Genomic DNA, 18,325 nt, shown 5'->3' with positions numbered 1-18,325 from the left:
TGCTCTGCATTTCCTCTTCACACACAGCAACTGGTGGCCGCTAAAAATAATCAGCTCCGCCACCGGCTAAGAATCTGGTCACATTTGGCTCCTGGACAACGTGAACAAATAAGATTTAGGATCCCTCCTTCAGTTTCTTCCCTCCAGCCCACTCATCAGCTAGTTTGCTGCCATTTGAAAGCTATTGAAAAGCCATTAACAGGCAGGACCGGGAGAGCCGCACTGCAGCACACCTCTATGTGGGCAGAATGTGGCTGCATGTGAGCACCAATTAGAGGACGATTCCCGGGCCTGTGGTACTAGGAGCTCTGTCAATCAACCGTGCTACGCTAGCACGTGCAGCGTGGTGACTCCAGATCCACCAAGAGGCTTAGCTGAACTCCAGCTGCTGAATGAGAATGAGTTTGAAGCTTTTTGCGTGATCATGGAACAGAGCCTCGGTTTAATAATGCGTCCTGAGGCAAACTGTTACCTGAGTCAGGGCTCTAAATAATGCATTTCCTGGGAACAACAGTTGTAGCAGAAGAGGATGCTGGAGCCCATAGCAAGATTGCTGTCTGAGATGGAAAGATGTCTCACTATCATTTCATCAAGTGCTGTAAGTAAGCTGGATATTTTGCTCATACAGTTGTCTTCTTGAAATATTATTGTATGCAGATGCCACCAGTCAGGTGGGTCTTCTGGCCACCTCCAGATGAGTGACAGAGGATGGTGACTTTGAAAGACGTTTTACATGCTGAAATGTATTTCCTCTTCATTTCAGGTTCTGAAATTATTCCAGGGTGGTCCAAATGCAGATAGTGTTAGAAATCTTTAAAATTTGACCTTTTCAAGAAAAAGATACATACACGCAGTAATTAAAAAAAAAATAGTAATGTGTAGAAAGGAATGTGAGAAGGGTATTTCTGGGTATCAGCATATATTAATTAATACAGGGCTTGGATAAAAACTTAGCTTATGATTGTATGGCTGAGACTATTTAGTTACTGTTTTACTCTCAAGTTTGCCTGCTTCTCCTTGCATCCAGTCGTCAACTTAGAAGCTTGAGCTCTTTGATTATCCTTGACTATAAACTTTTGTCCTTGCATCATTTCACCTTGAAGTGCTCAGGGACTCGAGTGACATCTGTACCAAATGCTCTGCACTGATGCTCATAAGGTGAAAAATAGTTTGTCACTGGCTTTTCTCATGAGTCCATAAAGGCTTTCTTCAATGCCTGATTTTTTAAACAATTTTCTAAGCTAGATAAAAGCTGCCTCTGAACCTTCTCTGGATGCTAATCATGAGGAAGGAGACATTTATAGCAAAAATGGCTTGCTAGATATACATGTGGCACTTCTGAAAACTTCTGTACATGTATGTCATGGTCTTAAAGTGACAGATGACATTAGTAGCAAATGCTTGTAATGCAAAGGACATTACAATGTTCCATTTAAAGGAACATTATTAAGGAACATGTTTGAATAGATTTTGAGTTTTGCACTAAAGGGGAGTGAAAAATAATGATAAACGAGAAGGAGAAAATCTTTACCTTTCTTTTGTCTTTTGTGGAGGATGTATATAGGAATGAAAAATCTATGATGAATGAAAGTAAAAATGCCTTACTTACTCTTCACCATACCCGCGAGAGGCATGCATGGGGCTTGCAGGACAATTTTAATTCCAAAGGAAATTCACTGATCAGTTTGTAAGTTGGAAAATTAACTCTTTAATTAACAAAAATTGGGAATGTGCAGTATATTTAGGAATTATGAGAATGATTTTTTTTGTTTTGTTTGTTTTAATCCTTGAAATCTTGGGATTATGATCTTGGTGAAATGTGTAGGAGAGCACTATTGGCAGGCTTTCATGCTGCCCCTCCTGTTTGACTGCACTAGCAGAATGTCATTATTTCTCCTTCTCGTGCCTCTGCAGAGGAGATTCCCAAAGTCCTCTGCACCATTTCTGCAAGGAACCTGGGTGCTCATTAGGTGGAGTGAACACACCTGCTGGAAGGAAGCCATGGAGCCTGAGTACACACACAGAGGGACAGAGTGACATGAACCAGGCGCTCAGGGGACAAGTTGGTCACCAAAGAGAACACGAGGCTGCCCTTTCCTGCCTCATATTACTTTTGTTCCAGCTGAATGATTTCAGTTTAGAATTTCAGAAAATTAGAAGAAGTAAGATGTCTGGTCAGTGGAAGCATTTGAGTTAATTCATGCAATCTGGCTGAAATATAAAATTAATGAATAGTGAAATATTTCAAATGCCTGGAAACAATGTTCCTGTTGAATTTATCCAAGTAATTGTATACTGCTTACGAAAGATCCAACTATGTTCTTGGCTTTGTGTTTGATAGTATCTATAAAATGGAAAAAAGCATGGAAAGGTCAAAAACCATCTTCCATGGCAGAATGGTACAATGTGCTAAAGGAGTTCAGAAATTATATTTTTTGTGTGCCACCAGTCAAGGAATGTTTCATAGTCCAGCTGGATCCTGGAGGATCCTTCTGTATTGTTGCAAATAGGAACCTTTGGAAGAGTGGGGGCATTTACAGAACCAGAGGGTTTGTTGAGAAGGATCATAATCCACAGCCTACTCATTCTTCATGCATCAGGTGTTTCCATATTGTGTTCCCTTGCCCCTCCTATTGGGGTGATCTATTGGCAAGGCTAGTTGGCTCATCTTCTTCACACTATTTCTTCCTCACTTGAGCTTCTACATGCCTGTCTTCTCATTCTAGCCCTGCTCTATCCCCACACCATGTCCACTTCTGAGCAAAAGCAGCAAAGCAGGAAGTGTTTGGATTCTAGGGTAGGGGCAAGAGCTCCTGAAAATCTGCAACAACAGAATCCTATAGCATCCTAAGGGAGCCTGATGACTGGATTTGGGGACACCAATAAAGAATGCTTACAAGGAACTTTAAATATCACCTAGGGAAATTCTCATTGTTGACTCTGACTCTGGTTTGTGGAATAATTTGTTTTTGTGGTTCTATGTAGCATATATAATTCTGTTAGTTATAATTGTGATTAATTATTCATATACAAATATAAAATCTAAGTATTCATGTATTAAATTTGACTAAATTCAGAATATAATGATATAATTAATTTTAATTATGGGATTATCTGTTACTTTCATAAATTAGCCTATAGTTTCAAATTTGCCTACAGTGGGCATGTTTTTCCTTTTACAGTCAGAAAAACAAAACTTTAAGACCATGTAAGAGAGAATATAAGGAGGAAGAAAATGCCTGAGACCCACATCTCCACCCACATTCCTTTCCAACTCCATGGGCTCTGGCCTAATTCTTATGTTCCATATATCTTATATAGAAAAGTTAAAAACCAGAATCTAAAAATGTATCGTGGAAGCAAGATGTATTAGGAAAGCTTAGAAACATCACAGAAAAAAATGCTGACGTTTCCTGGACCTCTGTGGCCAAGAAGTGTCTTTGGTTGGATCTGTGATGGGGTTCTGTCTAAGCTGCATGTGGCAGGTGGCAATGGGTGAAGCCGGCCAATGCCTGTGCTGAGGTGTGAGCAGGATCAGGAGGGAGGAGGGGCTCACAGAGCTTTAGGGCCATGTGAAACCATGGAACAATACATCTGGCTTCCTGCTAACAAGGGGCAGAAGCGTGAGGCCTGGCCTGCATTACATCCTCTTAGGTGCTTCAGGAATGGACCTCTGCCTGGCCCATATCTCTCTCTCCCAGTTTCCTTCTCTGAGTTGATGGGGTCGGACAGTACTGCTTGCAGTAGGAAGTGAGTTAGAGTTATTTAAAATAAATATACTCCAGGCCTGTTAGTTCATCCAGGGCAACCAGGGATGAATCATACCATAAAGACTGCTATTTTGCATGCTAAAAAAAATCTCCCAGTGCCAAGGTAACCTTATTTTTCCTCTTATCACAGGTTTTCATAAATGCTACTTGCACTAACATGCCCTCCCTGGTCTTTCACTGATTGTACATGCTGTTCACTTGTTTAGAGCCTCGTGATGCTGTGAGCTCATGGAAACGCCAGCAGGCTGGTCCCAGGATCCCCTCCCAGCCCAGCATCACCCCAGGTCAGGCCTGTGCTCTTTCACTGAGGCCATCCCACCTCCTCGTCCTGATCTCTGTCTTGTGTTCAATAAGAGGTGCCTAACCCAGCTTGAGCCTGACTTTGCAACCCGTCTGTCCTTACTACACCAGGGCAGCTAGACGGTCATTGAAGGCAAAGTTGGAGCAAAAGTGGACTAGTTCCATTTCCGTTTCAGACAACAACCCTCTCCCTCACTCCTGCCTTGCTTCCCCAGGAGGCGTGGCTGCTCATCCTTAGAGAATCCTTTTACGTTCCCTGCCCAGAGAGGATAGATGCCATCAGATGTAAATGGTGCATCTTCCTGCTTCCTACCGTTAAATGTGTGAAGGCGCTGGCATGTGATTTTCTCTTTGCCCACTCTGTTCTGTGATGATGAATTGTTCCTCCTTGTTTCCAGAGCCAGTGTGCTCTAGACTCTGTCTCCTCTTGCCTCCCTTCTTCATGACCCCTGCCTTGCAGCACCCACAAACTCTTCTCCCCTGAACCGTGTCTGCTAGCATACATACTTGGTCCAACATGGTCATCTTTAGATGATCAAACAAGGCCCCCTTGACTTTCTGTTCCTTTCTGGCCACCAACCTAATGTCTTTGTTTTCATGGCCACTCTTGGAAAAATTGCCTATACACACGGTCCCTGACCCTCGTCCCTTGTTCTCCTCTGCAGATGATGCCACTGACCACTGCACGGAATCCACCTTAGACCACCATTATGGGGCAAAATCCAATGGGCATTCATCCTTCTGCTTTTAGTTCATTTTTCACGTGATTTCCACCTCTTCTTTTACAATTTTTGGATTTTTCTCCTATGTTACTGGCAGCTTTTCCTTTGTGTCCTTGCTGGCTTTTCCGATTAGAGGTTGGCCATGAAACTTGGCAGCATCCCTGCTTGACCTCATCCCTTGTGGCTTTAAACCTCATCTATATTTTCCCAAATATGTACCTTTAACTCCAGTGTATCCTTTTCTCTCTTAACAATGTGGGCATCTTTTCTGGCTAATAAACATATATCTTCTGAGTATTCTTGTTTTGACTGCCAAGTAATATTTCATAGCATTTGTTAAATCATTTATTTATTAATAAACTTCCCTTTTTGGTAGGCATTAAAGCATTCTATTCTGGCATTTTGTCTTCTATTCCTAAAGTATTGATTCACAAAGTCAGTGTTGTTGAACCAAATGGCATGTGTAATTTTATGTGTGGTAGAAACTGCCAGATTTCTTTCTGCGAGGCTATATCACTTTGGTTCCCACCATCAGCAGAGCATGCCCATGCTTGCATTTCTGCCAGCCTGGGATGCTGTCCTTCAGATGTTGTCAGTGCCTTGGTTGAAATAAAGTTTCTCACAGAGGTCTAATTTTATTCTACTAATAATTAAGGAGATTCTCTCATTTCTTATTAGCCCCATCTCTTCATACCAGTTCTCATTTTTATATTGGACTGTTTATTTTTTTTATCAAATTTATGTAACCTTTTATATTAAGAAATATCCATATTTCCCTAAATATGTGCTGAAGATAGCTCTCCTGTTTTGCTCTTTTGTTTTTGTTTTGAGTATTTGTTGGCATTTAAGTTTCTAATAATTTATAAAAAAAATGTCTTATGGACTTTGGTTTTATTAATTGCTTTGGGCTGTCTATTTTAGAATTGTTAGCTTTTATCTTATGTAAGCTTTTATTATTATATTTTGTTTTATTTTATTTTTATTATTATATTTTAAATTCTGATCCTTATAAAATTAAGTGTATGTGTGTGATGTGAAATGAAGGTCACCCCCATGTCTATTTCTACATGCACTGAATTATAATTCCATGTTTTTCACATTTTAATTTCAAAATGTACTTGTATTTATTGCTGGCTTCTCTTCAGTTACATGGATTGATTTGCCTTGTTCACAGCCATATTGTTTTAGTTACTGTGGTTTTATAGTACCTTTAATAAATTATAAGGCAAGTCTCTTCTGATTTCCAAAATATTTTTATTAGATAGTCTCAAATATTCATGTTTCCATTTAATACTAAGTTTTTCAATTAGTCTTAAAAGAAAAAATTCTCAACCAGGTTTAGAATAAATTTACCTTGCAATTTAAATTTAATAATATTGGAATAAGATCTATGGATCAATAGTACCTATAATTCTACTAAAAATTAGTTTCAATACATCACAAACTATTCCAAACTGCTACTTATCTTTATAACAGCACATTGGTAATTATATTAATATTTTATCTGTTTATAAGAATTTTAAGAAAAAAGAATGTAAGAATAACTTAATGTCTTATGAGCACTGTTTTATTGAATATTATTAAAACAAAAGAAAAAATAATAAAACTCTCATACTGGTGATGAATCTAGGACTCATAAACCTCACCCAATTATGAAAAAGAAATCATTAAATGTACTGCTGAAGAAAAATAAATCTTTAATGTCAGACTCCAAATCTAATCTGTATCTCTCCATATAAAATTGCATGTTGTGCTCGCTTCGGCAGCACATATACTAAAATTGCATGTTATGTATATTTATATACGTATATTTTTATATATATGTTTTCTGTGGCCTCAGCTCTGAAGTGAAGAAACAGTTGAAGAATATATATAAAATGATAGAATTATTATAGTATAGTCTGTTAACATTTGACTGCATTGTTCGTACATTTCACTTTTATACAGACTCTTAGGAATGTCATGGCTACCTGTGACCCAGTGGTCCATCCAATGATAGTATCTTTGTGTATCTCGACAGAGTCGACATTGCATTATTAAAGGTTTGTCATTATATATCCTGCATCCATGGCCTCACTTGACACCTGTTACTCTAATGTGATACGCTCTCTTTCTATAAGTTGTTTGGTGAATGAAATGGGGCTCTTTATGTTTCTAGTGATTGGCTCACACTTAGTGTCACTTTAGAGATGGAGACATGCCATGGTAACTCAACTGAGCTGGCTATCCCATTCATTCATTTCTTCATTCATATATTCATTAATTCAGCAAATATTATTGAGTTCCTATTCTTTCCAAGTACTGGTCTAAGGGCTAAGAGTACAAGGATAGTCAGGCCAGCTCACATCACTCCCATCTTGAAATTCTGATGACCGTGGTGAGACAAGTAAACTAGTAAACAAACAGATGTAGATTAAAGTTTTTGGTAGCAGCAACTGATGTGAAGAAAATAAAGAAATTTAAAGGTTTAATAAATGACCTGGCAGCAGAATGCAGTGAAGGTCAATGCTGAAAAGGTTGTGAAGAGATAACCTCGAAGTGATTGAATGAAGTGAGAGAACCAGGAGGTGGTTATCTGTCTGAGGGGTAGGCTTGGCAAAGTGGAGAGCAAGTGCAAAGACTGTGAGGCAGGGATGGGCATGTTTCATATGGCTAATTCAGAAAATCTAGACTGTCAGAAGTTGACTTCTTTTAAATACTTAATACTTCTTGAACTCATAAATAAATACCACTTTTTATTTCAGTGCTCTTAGCTGCTCAAGCTAATAGCCTATAGCTCCATTTACCTTTACTTCCAAACTTCTTGAAAGAGTTACTTATATATGCCCCTCAAATGCCTTGCTACCCAGTGACTACATTTTAGCCCTTGCTTCAGTATTGCCCTGAAACATCACATTCTCTTTTTGTTCCTCATTTACTTCAGTATATTTACCTGCTTTATCTTAGTGATCATCTCTAATTTCTTAACCTTTTGCTTTCCTGAAAAAGTCTATGTGTAACTCGTTGACTTACTCTGCTCTCCCAGGTCCCTTGGTCTCTCCACTTATATCCACTCTTCTCAGATGTTTCCATCATTCTCTCATGATCAACATTATACAGTGCACTCAGCTTCTATGTATGGATAGGCTTCTTTTCTGTAAGAAATTCAGTCTACAGAGGAGCCTGGGAAGTGAACAGTGTCAACACATTTCTGTAAATGGGTGTTAGGGGAGAAGCTGAGCAGGGCACCTGGTTCTGCTACGGGGAAGATGTAAGCGAGCAGGCATTGAAAGGTGAGTAGGCATTTCCTGTTGATGGATGGGTGAGGGACCTTGGTGGATGGGAAACCCTGTGTGAAAGCCAGTGTTGTGAGCCATGGCATATTCAAAGAACAAACAAAAGGAGTTCCACATGGTGGAGGAAGAAGAACAAATGTGCAATGTTTGGACAAGTATGATGCATTTTCATGGTATTCATTGTGTAAGAGAGTTCGTGGGATAGTTTTGAGAGGAAGGGATATGGTAGGATTTGTCTTTAGAAATGTCATTCTGACCACAATATAGTGGATGAATTAAAGGACATGGGAAAGAGGAACAGACAAGAAAATAGGACAGATGGCAGCTTACATCAGAGTGGGGGCAACAACAGTGATGAGGCATGGTCTGATTTGAGAGGTATTTATAGTAAAGATTTAACAATTTACTGCTTGATTAGTGAAAATTTCTGTGCTTCGCTCTGCTCTTTCTTTTTCTTTATGTGTGTCCTGTTTAGGTCATAAGATCTCCAGCATTTCCATGGATAGCTTCCAGGGAAGTCTCTTTGGCTGTGCTTTTGTCAGGCTATCTAGGCCCATGTGGTCAGAACTCAAGCATACCACTCTATTCTATCAGCTCTCCAAACATGAAATGTCCAAATTGAATCCATGCTCTTCCTTCCTGAACCTGAATGTCAAGATGGCAAAGGCCCTGTGTGCTGTGTAACCATATTTAGACTTTTCATAAGAGTAATTGGAATCTATTAAAATTTCTACCCATTAGAGTGAAGGACAACATTTGTGTTAGAGGGATCAAATATGGAGATCCATTGAAGGGAGCAGCAGTGGAGTCAGGTAGGCCAGTTGGGAGGCTTTTGTGGCAATCCGCACCTGGGTGGAGAGAAGTCCATCTTTGTGGGTGACTTGAGAATGGAAAAGAGTGGATGAATTTGAAAGACACTTGAGTACTAGGGAGTCTTAGACTATTGGACTGATTTAGGAGTTGCAGAGGTTGAAAGAAAGGGAATATTCAACACTGGCACTTGAATGTATTTGCTTGAATTACTGTGTGTATGGTGTTTCTATTAAGCTTCAGATGTACACCAGGGAGGGAGAGACAGGCCAGAGCACATTGGGTCCCATGATGTGCAAAGGAGAACGCCCAGTAGGCGGTGCATATACAAATCTGACATCAGGCAAGAGATGTCTACTTAGAGACACGGGGTCATTACCATACTGGTTCCATTCAAGCCATGGTACAGGGGGAAGTAGCCAATGGAGAAATAGATGGCCTGGGTCAAACACTTCTGAGAAGCAGATAGAAGAAAAGACGTTCACAAAGAAGGGAGGAAGTCTTCTGTCAAGAACACAAGCATCACATTTCCAGGAGGCAGGGTCTGTGAAACAACCTGGAATGATGAGACACAGACTTAGGGCACATGTTTGAGGAGGATCTGCTGGGACAACAGACAAGGAGCAGTGTCAGTGGAGAAGAGTGAGTGGAATTCAAACTGTAATATCTTGGAGAGAAGTTGAAGAGCACTGTGTACTTTGGCCTTCTAAAATGAAGAGATAAAGGCCAGTTGGTGGGCAGAAATGTGGTTCTCAAAACAGTTTTTCTATTTTTAAGATAGAAAATACTTGAATTAAAAAAAAGATTTAATTTATTTATTCATGAGAGACACAGAGAGAGAGGCAGAGACACAGGCAGAGGGAGAAGCAGGCTCCCTGCGAGGAGCCCGATGTGGGACTTGATCCCAGGACCCTGGGATCATGACCTGAGTCAAAGGCAGATGCTCAACCACTGAGCCACTAAGGTGCCCCATACTTGAGTTTTTAATTCACTGTGTCTACTTCCTCATCTTTGAAAGCTCCAGCCCACCTATGCCTCCACACCTGCTGCCATGAAAGGCTAGGTGTTGGGACTTAAAAAAAAATCTTTGAGCCTTGTCCAATCACTTGAGAAATTAAAATAATGATAAGACAAGGACAACAACAGTGATGCCATTGGAGATTCAGGAGAGCCTGGACATAAAGGAAACTTTGGTTTTCACCGGTTGTCACAAATAAATTCATGCTAGTGTCATGTTTTAAGAGTTATCGTTATATGGGAATGACCCTTTTGTGCCATGCGTTGAAAGCTTCTGTTCCACCCACAGCAGAATTATCTTTTCCTTTCCAAGGAGAAAGTATCCTACACCTGCAAAGTCTGTTTGGATAATTCTTTCACTGTTTGGTTTTAAATTAGAATGTAATCTTCAGAAAACTATGTAGAGGTCATTGTGGACAGTTCAGTAAACATGTCATCTCCACGGATAGTTGTCCCTAAAAAAGCTGACTGGGAGCCCTTCTCCACTTATCGACAGAATGATGTGATGCAGGATGAAAACTGCGACATTGCATGAGTCAGTAGTGCATTCTAAATACCGCTTCCAGTTTTGTTTGGCTCAGCATCACTAGGTTTTCAGTTCATGGGAAGTGGTCAAGGGAGGAGTAACTGAAAGGCAAAACTCTTCAGGGTCCTGTGAGGAAGGAAAAAGAGAAGAGGCTTGAATTATTTATTATCTGGAGAGGAGGAGGGACAGCAGAGACACACATAGATGAATGGATGGTTTTGTGGAAATCAATTGGCCATTCTTTTTTTCATTCTGGCTTTTAGCAGAGAAAGAGGAAGACACTTGTCTCTGTGGCTGAAAACATGTATGAGGTAGATGAGGGCTATGCCTCTCGCTGCCTCCTATTTAATCACAGAAAAGCCAATTCTGTGGAGTGTCATTGAGAGAAGAAAACCATTTGAAGGTTGAATTGTTTCCTCAATTTCTGGTTCATTATGCTTTTCTCAGAGCAACGTTACCTATGAGGTTCAGCTCTAAGGACTGACCCAAACCCTTTATGCTGGGCCTTCAGTGCAGGGCCACATGTTGCTTCACATTTTCTATTCTTGTGGGATCCTGGATACATCTTTTTTTTTTAATATTAAAAAAAATGTCCAGTATAATGATCATAGAGTGTTATACTGATCCTAGTCAAGTGTTGATCCATAGAGTATAGCGCCTATGGTGGGCCCAGTATGGTGTGTCGTGACATTTGTTCTCTGTCAGGTGAACTGTCATCACATGTGGGGCCGACATGGGTGATGGAGGCAGCACATGTCATCCACAACCACCTGCTACATATGGGAAGGCTTGGGCTAGTCCTAGGCTGTTTCAACTACTGTCTAATTTTTTCACGTAATTTTTAGTATTTCACTTAATTTCTTTAGGGCTTGGTTCTTGATGTCATCATTTGAAAAGTGTAGCTGGTAATATCATCCTTATTCACTTCATAGGCATCTGTGAAAGTCAACCAGTTCATTACTCATCCCTTCCCTCTTTCCCTCCCTTGACCTACCAGGCATTCATCCAACTCTGCAGTCAGCCCTGGGTCTTCCATGAATCCCCTGCTTATGGTGGGGCTCACCTGTGCCAGATCTGGGCAGGTTCTGCAGGCCCTCAGGGAAAGAAAGATCATTCAATGAAGCTGGTTTGGTGTAAAACCAAACTTAATGTTAATAATATCGGACACGTGTTAACAATATTGGATAATATTTGATAAATGAAAATGAGCCAACAACAGTAATTAGTTCACGTAATGACGGTCATTAATATTCTTTAATGAAGCCATCTTTTAATGGTGTTTCTATTTCCGTGGTCTCTACAACAATTTCTGGGTTGAAAATGACCTCTAAATCTTATAGGGCTTAGTACAGACACTGTTTTTCTTTGTATCTTTATAAAGCCCCAGCATGTTTCTGTACATCCAGAGACATCACTCTTGTCTGGACCCCCTCACCTCACCATCCTCATCAGACATCCCACAGAGTAAGCAGCACTGTATCACTTGCTTACACGGACTCTGGGGTCAAAGTCCCTGGAGCAGTTCTTACCAGAGGTAAGAACTATGGCACACACACACTCAGCTGCAAAAGACAAGACAGACCTGCATGGATGAGTTACATGGGGACCAGATCGGGAGGCTAGGGTTAAATGGCTGTGGGGGCCACCACCCCATCTCACCCTTTATCCTCCGAGCTTCCTTGCATGTTCCCACATGGACCTATGCCAAGGACATGCAGCTTGGGCCATGGGAAGAGTAGAACTAGTGACTCCAGGTCGCTTTGCTCAGACTGATCAAGAAACCCTTGACAGGGCAGGGAGGTGAGGATTCAAGAATAGGGCAGGAAGCCCTTTTCCAGAGTGTTCTCAAGGTCAAGCACTTACTTTCAGCCATGCCTCAGCTCTGCCCGAGATTCAAGCCGACTGTATGTGACATGTCTACCAGGGCTCCTGCATGAGGATCCAGTGGTGGTTCTGTGAAAGGAAAGAACAAAGTCAGAAAGAAGAGGGACTTCTTCCATTTGTTTTTGGTAGCACATGATTCCTTAATGTATGTGCGCTATATCATCTATGCTTAGCAGAACGTTTAGTACTCTTGTCTTTCTGTGTGATGCAGTTAATTTCACACACGTGTCCAAAGCCTTCAGAGGCATGTGGACAAGTCATATAACTAACTCCATTTCACATTTACAAGAGATTTTTTTCATTATGATTCAAAACCAGCCGTGAAAGTGTTGTATTAAAGGATGACATTAGAGGCACCTGGGTAGCTCAGTGGTTGAGCATCTGCCTTTGGCTCAGGTCATGATCCCGGGGTCCTGGGATCAAGTCCCGAATCAGACTCCTCACAGGGAGGCTGCTTCTCCCTCTGCCTATGTCTCTGTCATTCTTTCTGTGTCTCTCATGAATAAATAAATTTTAAAAATCTTAAAAAAGCATTAAAAGTAATGGAAATAAAATCTACTGTACATTAGGACAAGTCCTTATTCTTCCCCTTAATTATAGCATTGATAAACTTGCATGAAGATGTGATGGGCCATTGTCTTGTTAAAAAGTTCTGAGGTTGATATAATCTGTGAAAGAGACAATATTGGTAATTTTGATATTTAGAAATAACCAAATGTGTGCCTTTCAAAATCATTTACATTTTTACTCTTTTTTATAAAGCTTAAAAATATATAGTAATTAAAGTGTGACTAGGGCAGCCCAGGTGGCTCAGCGGTTTAGTGCCTGCCTTTGGCCCAGGATGTGATCCTGAGGACCGGGGATCGAGTCCCGCGTTGGGCTCCCAGCATATTGCCTGCTCCTCCCTCTGCCTGTGTCTCTGCCTCTCTCTCTCTCTCTCTCTCTCTCTCTCTCTGTCACTCAAGAATAAATAAATAAAATCTTAAAAAATAAAAAATAGAAAAACATAAAGTGTGACTTGATGCTTAATCAGCATCTCAAGTCTTGTATATTCTATGAGTCATTTGGTTGCCATTGACAGAGAATAAACTCATAAGGGTTTAAGCACAGAATGGAATTTATTGGCTTTCATGTGTGCAAAATGGCCCTTATACTGTGGAAGTCCAATTCAGTTGGCTTCAGATAATGCTGAATTTGGGATCTGGGGATTTAACTGATATTATTTTTTTCTGCCTGTTTCTCTTTTTCCTCTCTCTCTGCTCCTCTATTTCTCTCTTTCTCTGAGTCAGGAGATATAAGCCATGATAGTATATACCTACATCCTACTGGATTGATAATAAAAAAATAAGACAGGGTTTTTGTTTTTGTGGTTGTTGTTGTTTAGCTCCTCATGTCCACCTATCAAATCTCATGGAAGGGTCTTGAATTGTCCCCACTAGGATCATATCTCTACACTAGGATGAGTCATTGATCTTCAATGTGATGGGCTAACCTAAGTCATGTTTCCAGCTCTGCAAGAAGTTGAGTTGAGAAGCCTTTGTAATAACCACATTAGGACCACATGAAGGTCAGAGGAGTGGTGATTCCCAGAAGGACAGTGCTCCTAGAAGAAACAATGGGGCTCACTAAGTAGGTAATGATAGTTTCAGATTCCAAATAATGGAGTAGCAAGAAGATAGGAATGAAGATAGAATGTATGTAAAAGGCTGGATGGTTTGTATGGTGTGCTAGTTAGTAATAATCTTCAGTGGCCCAGGTGGAGCCATGGATGATGGACTTGAAGGCTTTGACTATTTTCTTTCTTATACCATTATTTTAGGTTAGTATTAAGGCAAACTTTCTCTCTTTTTGAAAAGTCTTCCCAGCAGAGCAGAGTAGTAAGAGACTGAAGCCAAAGGTGTTCAATGCAATTAATAAAACGTGAGTGGTGCCTGCATGGCACAGTCAGTTGAACATTCAACTCTTGGTTTCAGCTCGGGACATGAGACCAAGCCCCGAGTCGGGCTTTGTGCTGAGCATGGAGTCTTCTTGAGATTCTCTCTCCCTCTCCCCTTGCTCCTCCTGCTTGTACTCTCTCTTTAAAATAAATAAATAAATTTTAAAAACAGACTCGAGAGACAGAGGGTCCTATTGTTGGATATGGGGATGTTTGTTTGTGAATCATACTCTATGTTTTGACATTGCATTTTAAATTGACCTTGAAGAATTTATTTTATCTGAATGTATTTTATAAATTGATGCAAAGGACAATGGAAATCATTTAAAAAGACAAACTGAGCTTTACGCAGTGGCAGTATTGTAGCCAATGAGGTTTATCTGAGGCGCGATTATAGCTAATTAAAAAGACAAACTGTAACCTAGAAATTATCTTAACTTAGAAGAGAAAATAGAAATTTTAGCATATGATTTTTCCCTAATTTTTTCCTCTTTCAAAGAAAGAGGGGAAAAAACAGACTGTATAAAGCCAAAATTAAATATTAAATGTGAAATTCAGTTTTGCTTCAGCTCATTACAGGACTGAAAATATTTTATATCAAAAAACTGTCAAATATCAAATATTTTATATCAAAGTAACTGTTAAATTAAAAAAAATCTTTGCAAGACTTAGGGAAATGATGGAATATAAAGCATTATTTATAGCCATGAAATTACAGTTGTATCGACACATACAAGCTTTCAAATAGAAAAAAGATATTTAGAGAGGAGCTGTTAATGTACAGCACGTGCTCATTGGTCTTGTACTTGCCATTTGCAGTGTTCATTTTATAATGTTGCTTCAGGACTCAGACTAAAGGCATGCAGGATGCTGTGATTGACTGGTGGGGTCATGGAGGGAGTCAGGGCTCTGTGTCCTAAAAAGGAACCAGTGTGTTGAAACTGGCAGGTATCCCATTCTGAGACAGCCTGGAACACCAGGGAATTTGTCTATTAAAAACACTGTCTGGCAGGAACAGAGTGAGCTGAGTCTCTCCTGCCCTGAATCGAAGATGTCGGCTACAGGTGAATTGTACAGATGTGGATTACGAACAGAAGATTGCTTAACATTTGGGAGGCCCAAACGTGTGTATTTAGGGTAGAGGTTCTAAATCTGTTTTATTCTGAATGACCCAAAAGAGAGCTTCCCTTTTGAGCTACCTGAGAATTAGAGTTTGTCTGAGACTGTTGAATTCCAGAGCATTGCCCTCTGTTGGAGTGGACTGGACAGCAATTACAGCAATCTTGGAGACAGCCCCTAGTGGGACCATGGTGTTTAGAAAGGCAGGAAATTGGGGAAAAGTCTGGATTTGATTTTAGCGAGATGGCATGCCTGAGGAAGTGTCTGAGAACAGCCATTAGTAGGCAGTTCTGATCTTAAGGGTCTGGACTTCCCCAGACAATCCCTCATTAAGTGTTTATCTTATAAGATAATAGCTAGTTGATATTTAGGGGTGCGGCTCCAAATAACCAGACTCTGTGGATCCTAAATGAAGTGGATTGTCTTCTGAAAAGGAGCCTGGTCATTCAGTACTCTACATATCACGGTAAATCTTTGTGCTGGGCATTAGCACACAGGCATGATTCGTGTCATAACCCAGGGCAGAGCGTTGATAGCGTGGTACCCTCCATCAACAATGGATTTGGTAAAACATGTGGGTTCACTTGAATAATGAGCCGGGGACATTACCTCAGGGTGACAATCTTCAGTTTTATTGTTACCCTGAAACAAATTCCACAAAGAATTATGACTATAAATCTATATCCAGTGAAAAACAATTTATCATAATCAAAACACTTGTTTTTAAGGAAATATTAAATGTAGAAAACTGTAGGTTGGTGTGTAAAAACATAAATATGCTCCAGAATATGCCATAATTTTTATGTCCTGTGTGTTTTGCTTTATTTGTTTTATTTTTTTTTAAAGATTTTATATATTTATTCCTGAGAGACAGAGAAAGAGAGGCAGAGACACAGGCAGAGAGAGAAGCAGGCCCCATGCAGGGAGCCCGATGTGGGACTCGATCCCAGGTCTCCAGGATCACTCCCTGAGCCAAAGGCAGACATGATTAACCACTGAGCCACCCGTTTTATTAAAACGGCATCCCCATTTTATTCCTATTTTAGCTTAGAGAGAGAACATTCTTCACATTCTCTCATTAGACAAGCATGCCATAATAATTAGATAGAAAACGAAGAAATGATCACTTGATATATACATTTATAAATTTAAAGACAGTAAGTAGTGAGATGAAAAATATTGTTGACTTTCTTGAGCAGAATTAAAATTATTCAGGTTTATCCCCCCATCATTAAGAGAAGTGTTTCAGGGCAAGATTTCATCAAACAGGCATGGTGGACCTACATCCTGAGATACTTTAGGGCATAACATCTGTATCTTCTTCCCCAGTGCAGTTTCTTTTTGCTGTTCTTGTAAAGAGGGATATGAACCTGCAGGTTGATTACAAAGATTTAAAAAATCTAGCACTTTTAAAAGACTCCAATGCTTCAGAAGAGGTTTTTTTTTTTTTTTTTTTTTTTTTTTTTTTTTTTTTTTTTTTTTTTTTTTTTTTTTCTTCTTTAAGGCTCTGGGGGAGTATGTTGAAATTGATTATACTCTTGTCTTTGAAAATCCTCACTGTTCTTTTGTTTCATTGTCATTGTATATGCAGTAAAAATAACCCTGGAAGCATGTTATAACAATAGATTCTGAGAATAAAGCTTCTGCTAGGGCAGTTGTTGGGTGCGTAGATACGAGCGCGTGTGCGCGTGCACACACATGGACGTGCTCAACACCTGTGTGTGAGTGAGCATGTTAATTACCTTCCTGGACAACTGCCTTCTGCCTCTCAGACTTTGTAGCAAACATTTTTATAAAGTGGGATAAGCAATAAAGTTTGAAAATGCATTTTTATGAAGTCCTTCAACTGTGTATATATTTTAAAAACTCTTGTGATCTAGCCCCTTGTGTCTTACTCTCTTTTTTTCCTCACTTTTTTTTTATGGTGGTAAAACACGTAAAATAACATTTAGCAGCTTAGCCATTTTTAAGTGTATAGTTCAGAGGTTAAATATATTCACCTTGTTGGGACACAGCGCTCTACAAGTTTTTCATCTTTAAAATCTGATACTCATTAAATAGCAACTCTTGCTTTCTCTCTCTTTCCATCCTTGGTACCCAACATTCTAATTTGTTTCTATTGAGTGGGATCATATAGTATTTGTCGTTTTGTGACTGGCTTATTTCATTCAGCCTGTCCTCAAGGTTCATCCATTGCATAGCATATGATAGGACTCCCTTCCTTTTTAAGGCTGAATAACATGCCGTTGTATGGATAGACCACATTTTGTTTATCCACTCATCATTGATGACATTAGCCTGCCTTTACCTCTTGGCCACTGTGAACTATGCTGCAGTGAATATAGGTGTGCAAATATCTTTTGAGATCCTTTTTTCAGGCTTTTGCACGTATACCCAGAAGTGGGATTGCTGAATCCTAGGACAATTCTATTTTTAATTTACTATGGAAACTCCATACTATTTTCCAGAGTGGAAACCATTTTTCAGTCCCACCCACAGTGTACAGGGATTTCAATTTCTCCACATCCTTGCCAATTCTTCTTATTTTCTGGAGTTTTTTTGGGGGTGAGTAAAAGCCACCCCCTAATGGGTATGAGATGATGGCTTATTGTGGTTTAATTTGCATTTCAGTGAGAATTTTGAGCTTTTTAAAATGTGCCTATTGGGCATTTATATATCACCTTTGGAGAAATGTCAGATTCCTTTGCGTGTTTTTAAATTTGGTTATTTTTTTAATTGTTGAGTTGCAAGAATTTTTTTAATATTTAAATATTAATCCCTTATTTATATATATATATATGTATATATATATCCCTTATTTATATATATATATTTGCAGATACTTCCTTCTGTTTCTTAGGTTGCCTTTTTACTATGTTGATTGTGTCCTTTGATGCACAGAAGTCTGTAGGTTAGTACAAATTGTCAGTGTTTGCTTCTATTGCCTGTGCTTGTGGTGTCTGATC

At 39.7% G+C, this 18,325-nt stretch overlaps 1 protein-coding gene and 1 pseudogene across 1 annotated transcript in view; both read left to right on the top strand.

Annotated features, from left to right (window-relative positions):
• Nucleotides 1-243: 243 nt before the first annotated feature.
• MYO16 (myosin XVI) overlaps nucleotides 244-18,325 on the top strand; it is a 480,319-nt gene continuing 462,237 nt past the window's right edge. Inside the window, exon 1 of the mRNA XM_072782401.1 lies at nucleotides 244-598. Coding sequence (XP_072638502.1) covers nucleotides 571-598 — 28 coding nt within the window. The 5' untranslated portion in view covers nucleotides 244-570. The remainder of the gene's footprint in view (nucleotides 599-18,325) is intronic.
• Nucleotides 14,581-14,742, top strand: LOC140608473 (U4 spliceosomal RNA; annotated as a pseudogene).

The sequence above is a fragment of the Canis lupus genome, chromosome 17 (assembly GCF_048164855.1).
Source record: "Canis lupus baileyi chromosome 17, mCanLup2.hap1, whole genome shotgun sequence".
Taxonomy (NCBI): domain Eukaryota; kingdom Metazoa; phylum Chordata; class Mammalia; order Carnivora; family Canidae; genus Canis; species Canis lupus.
This window is presented reverse-complemented; position numbering and strand designations above follow the sequence as displayed.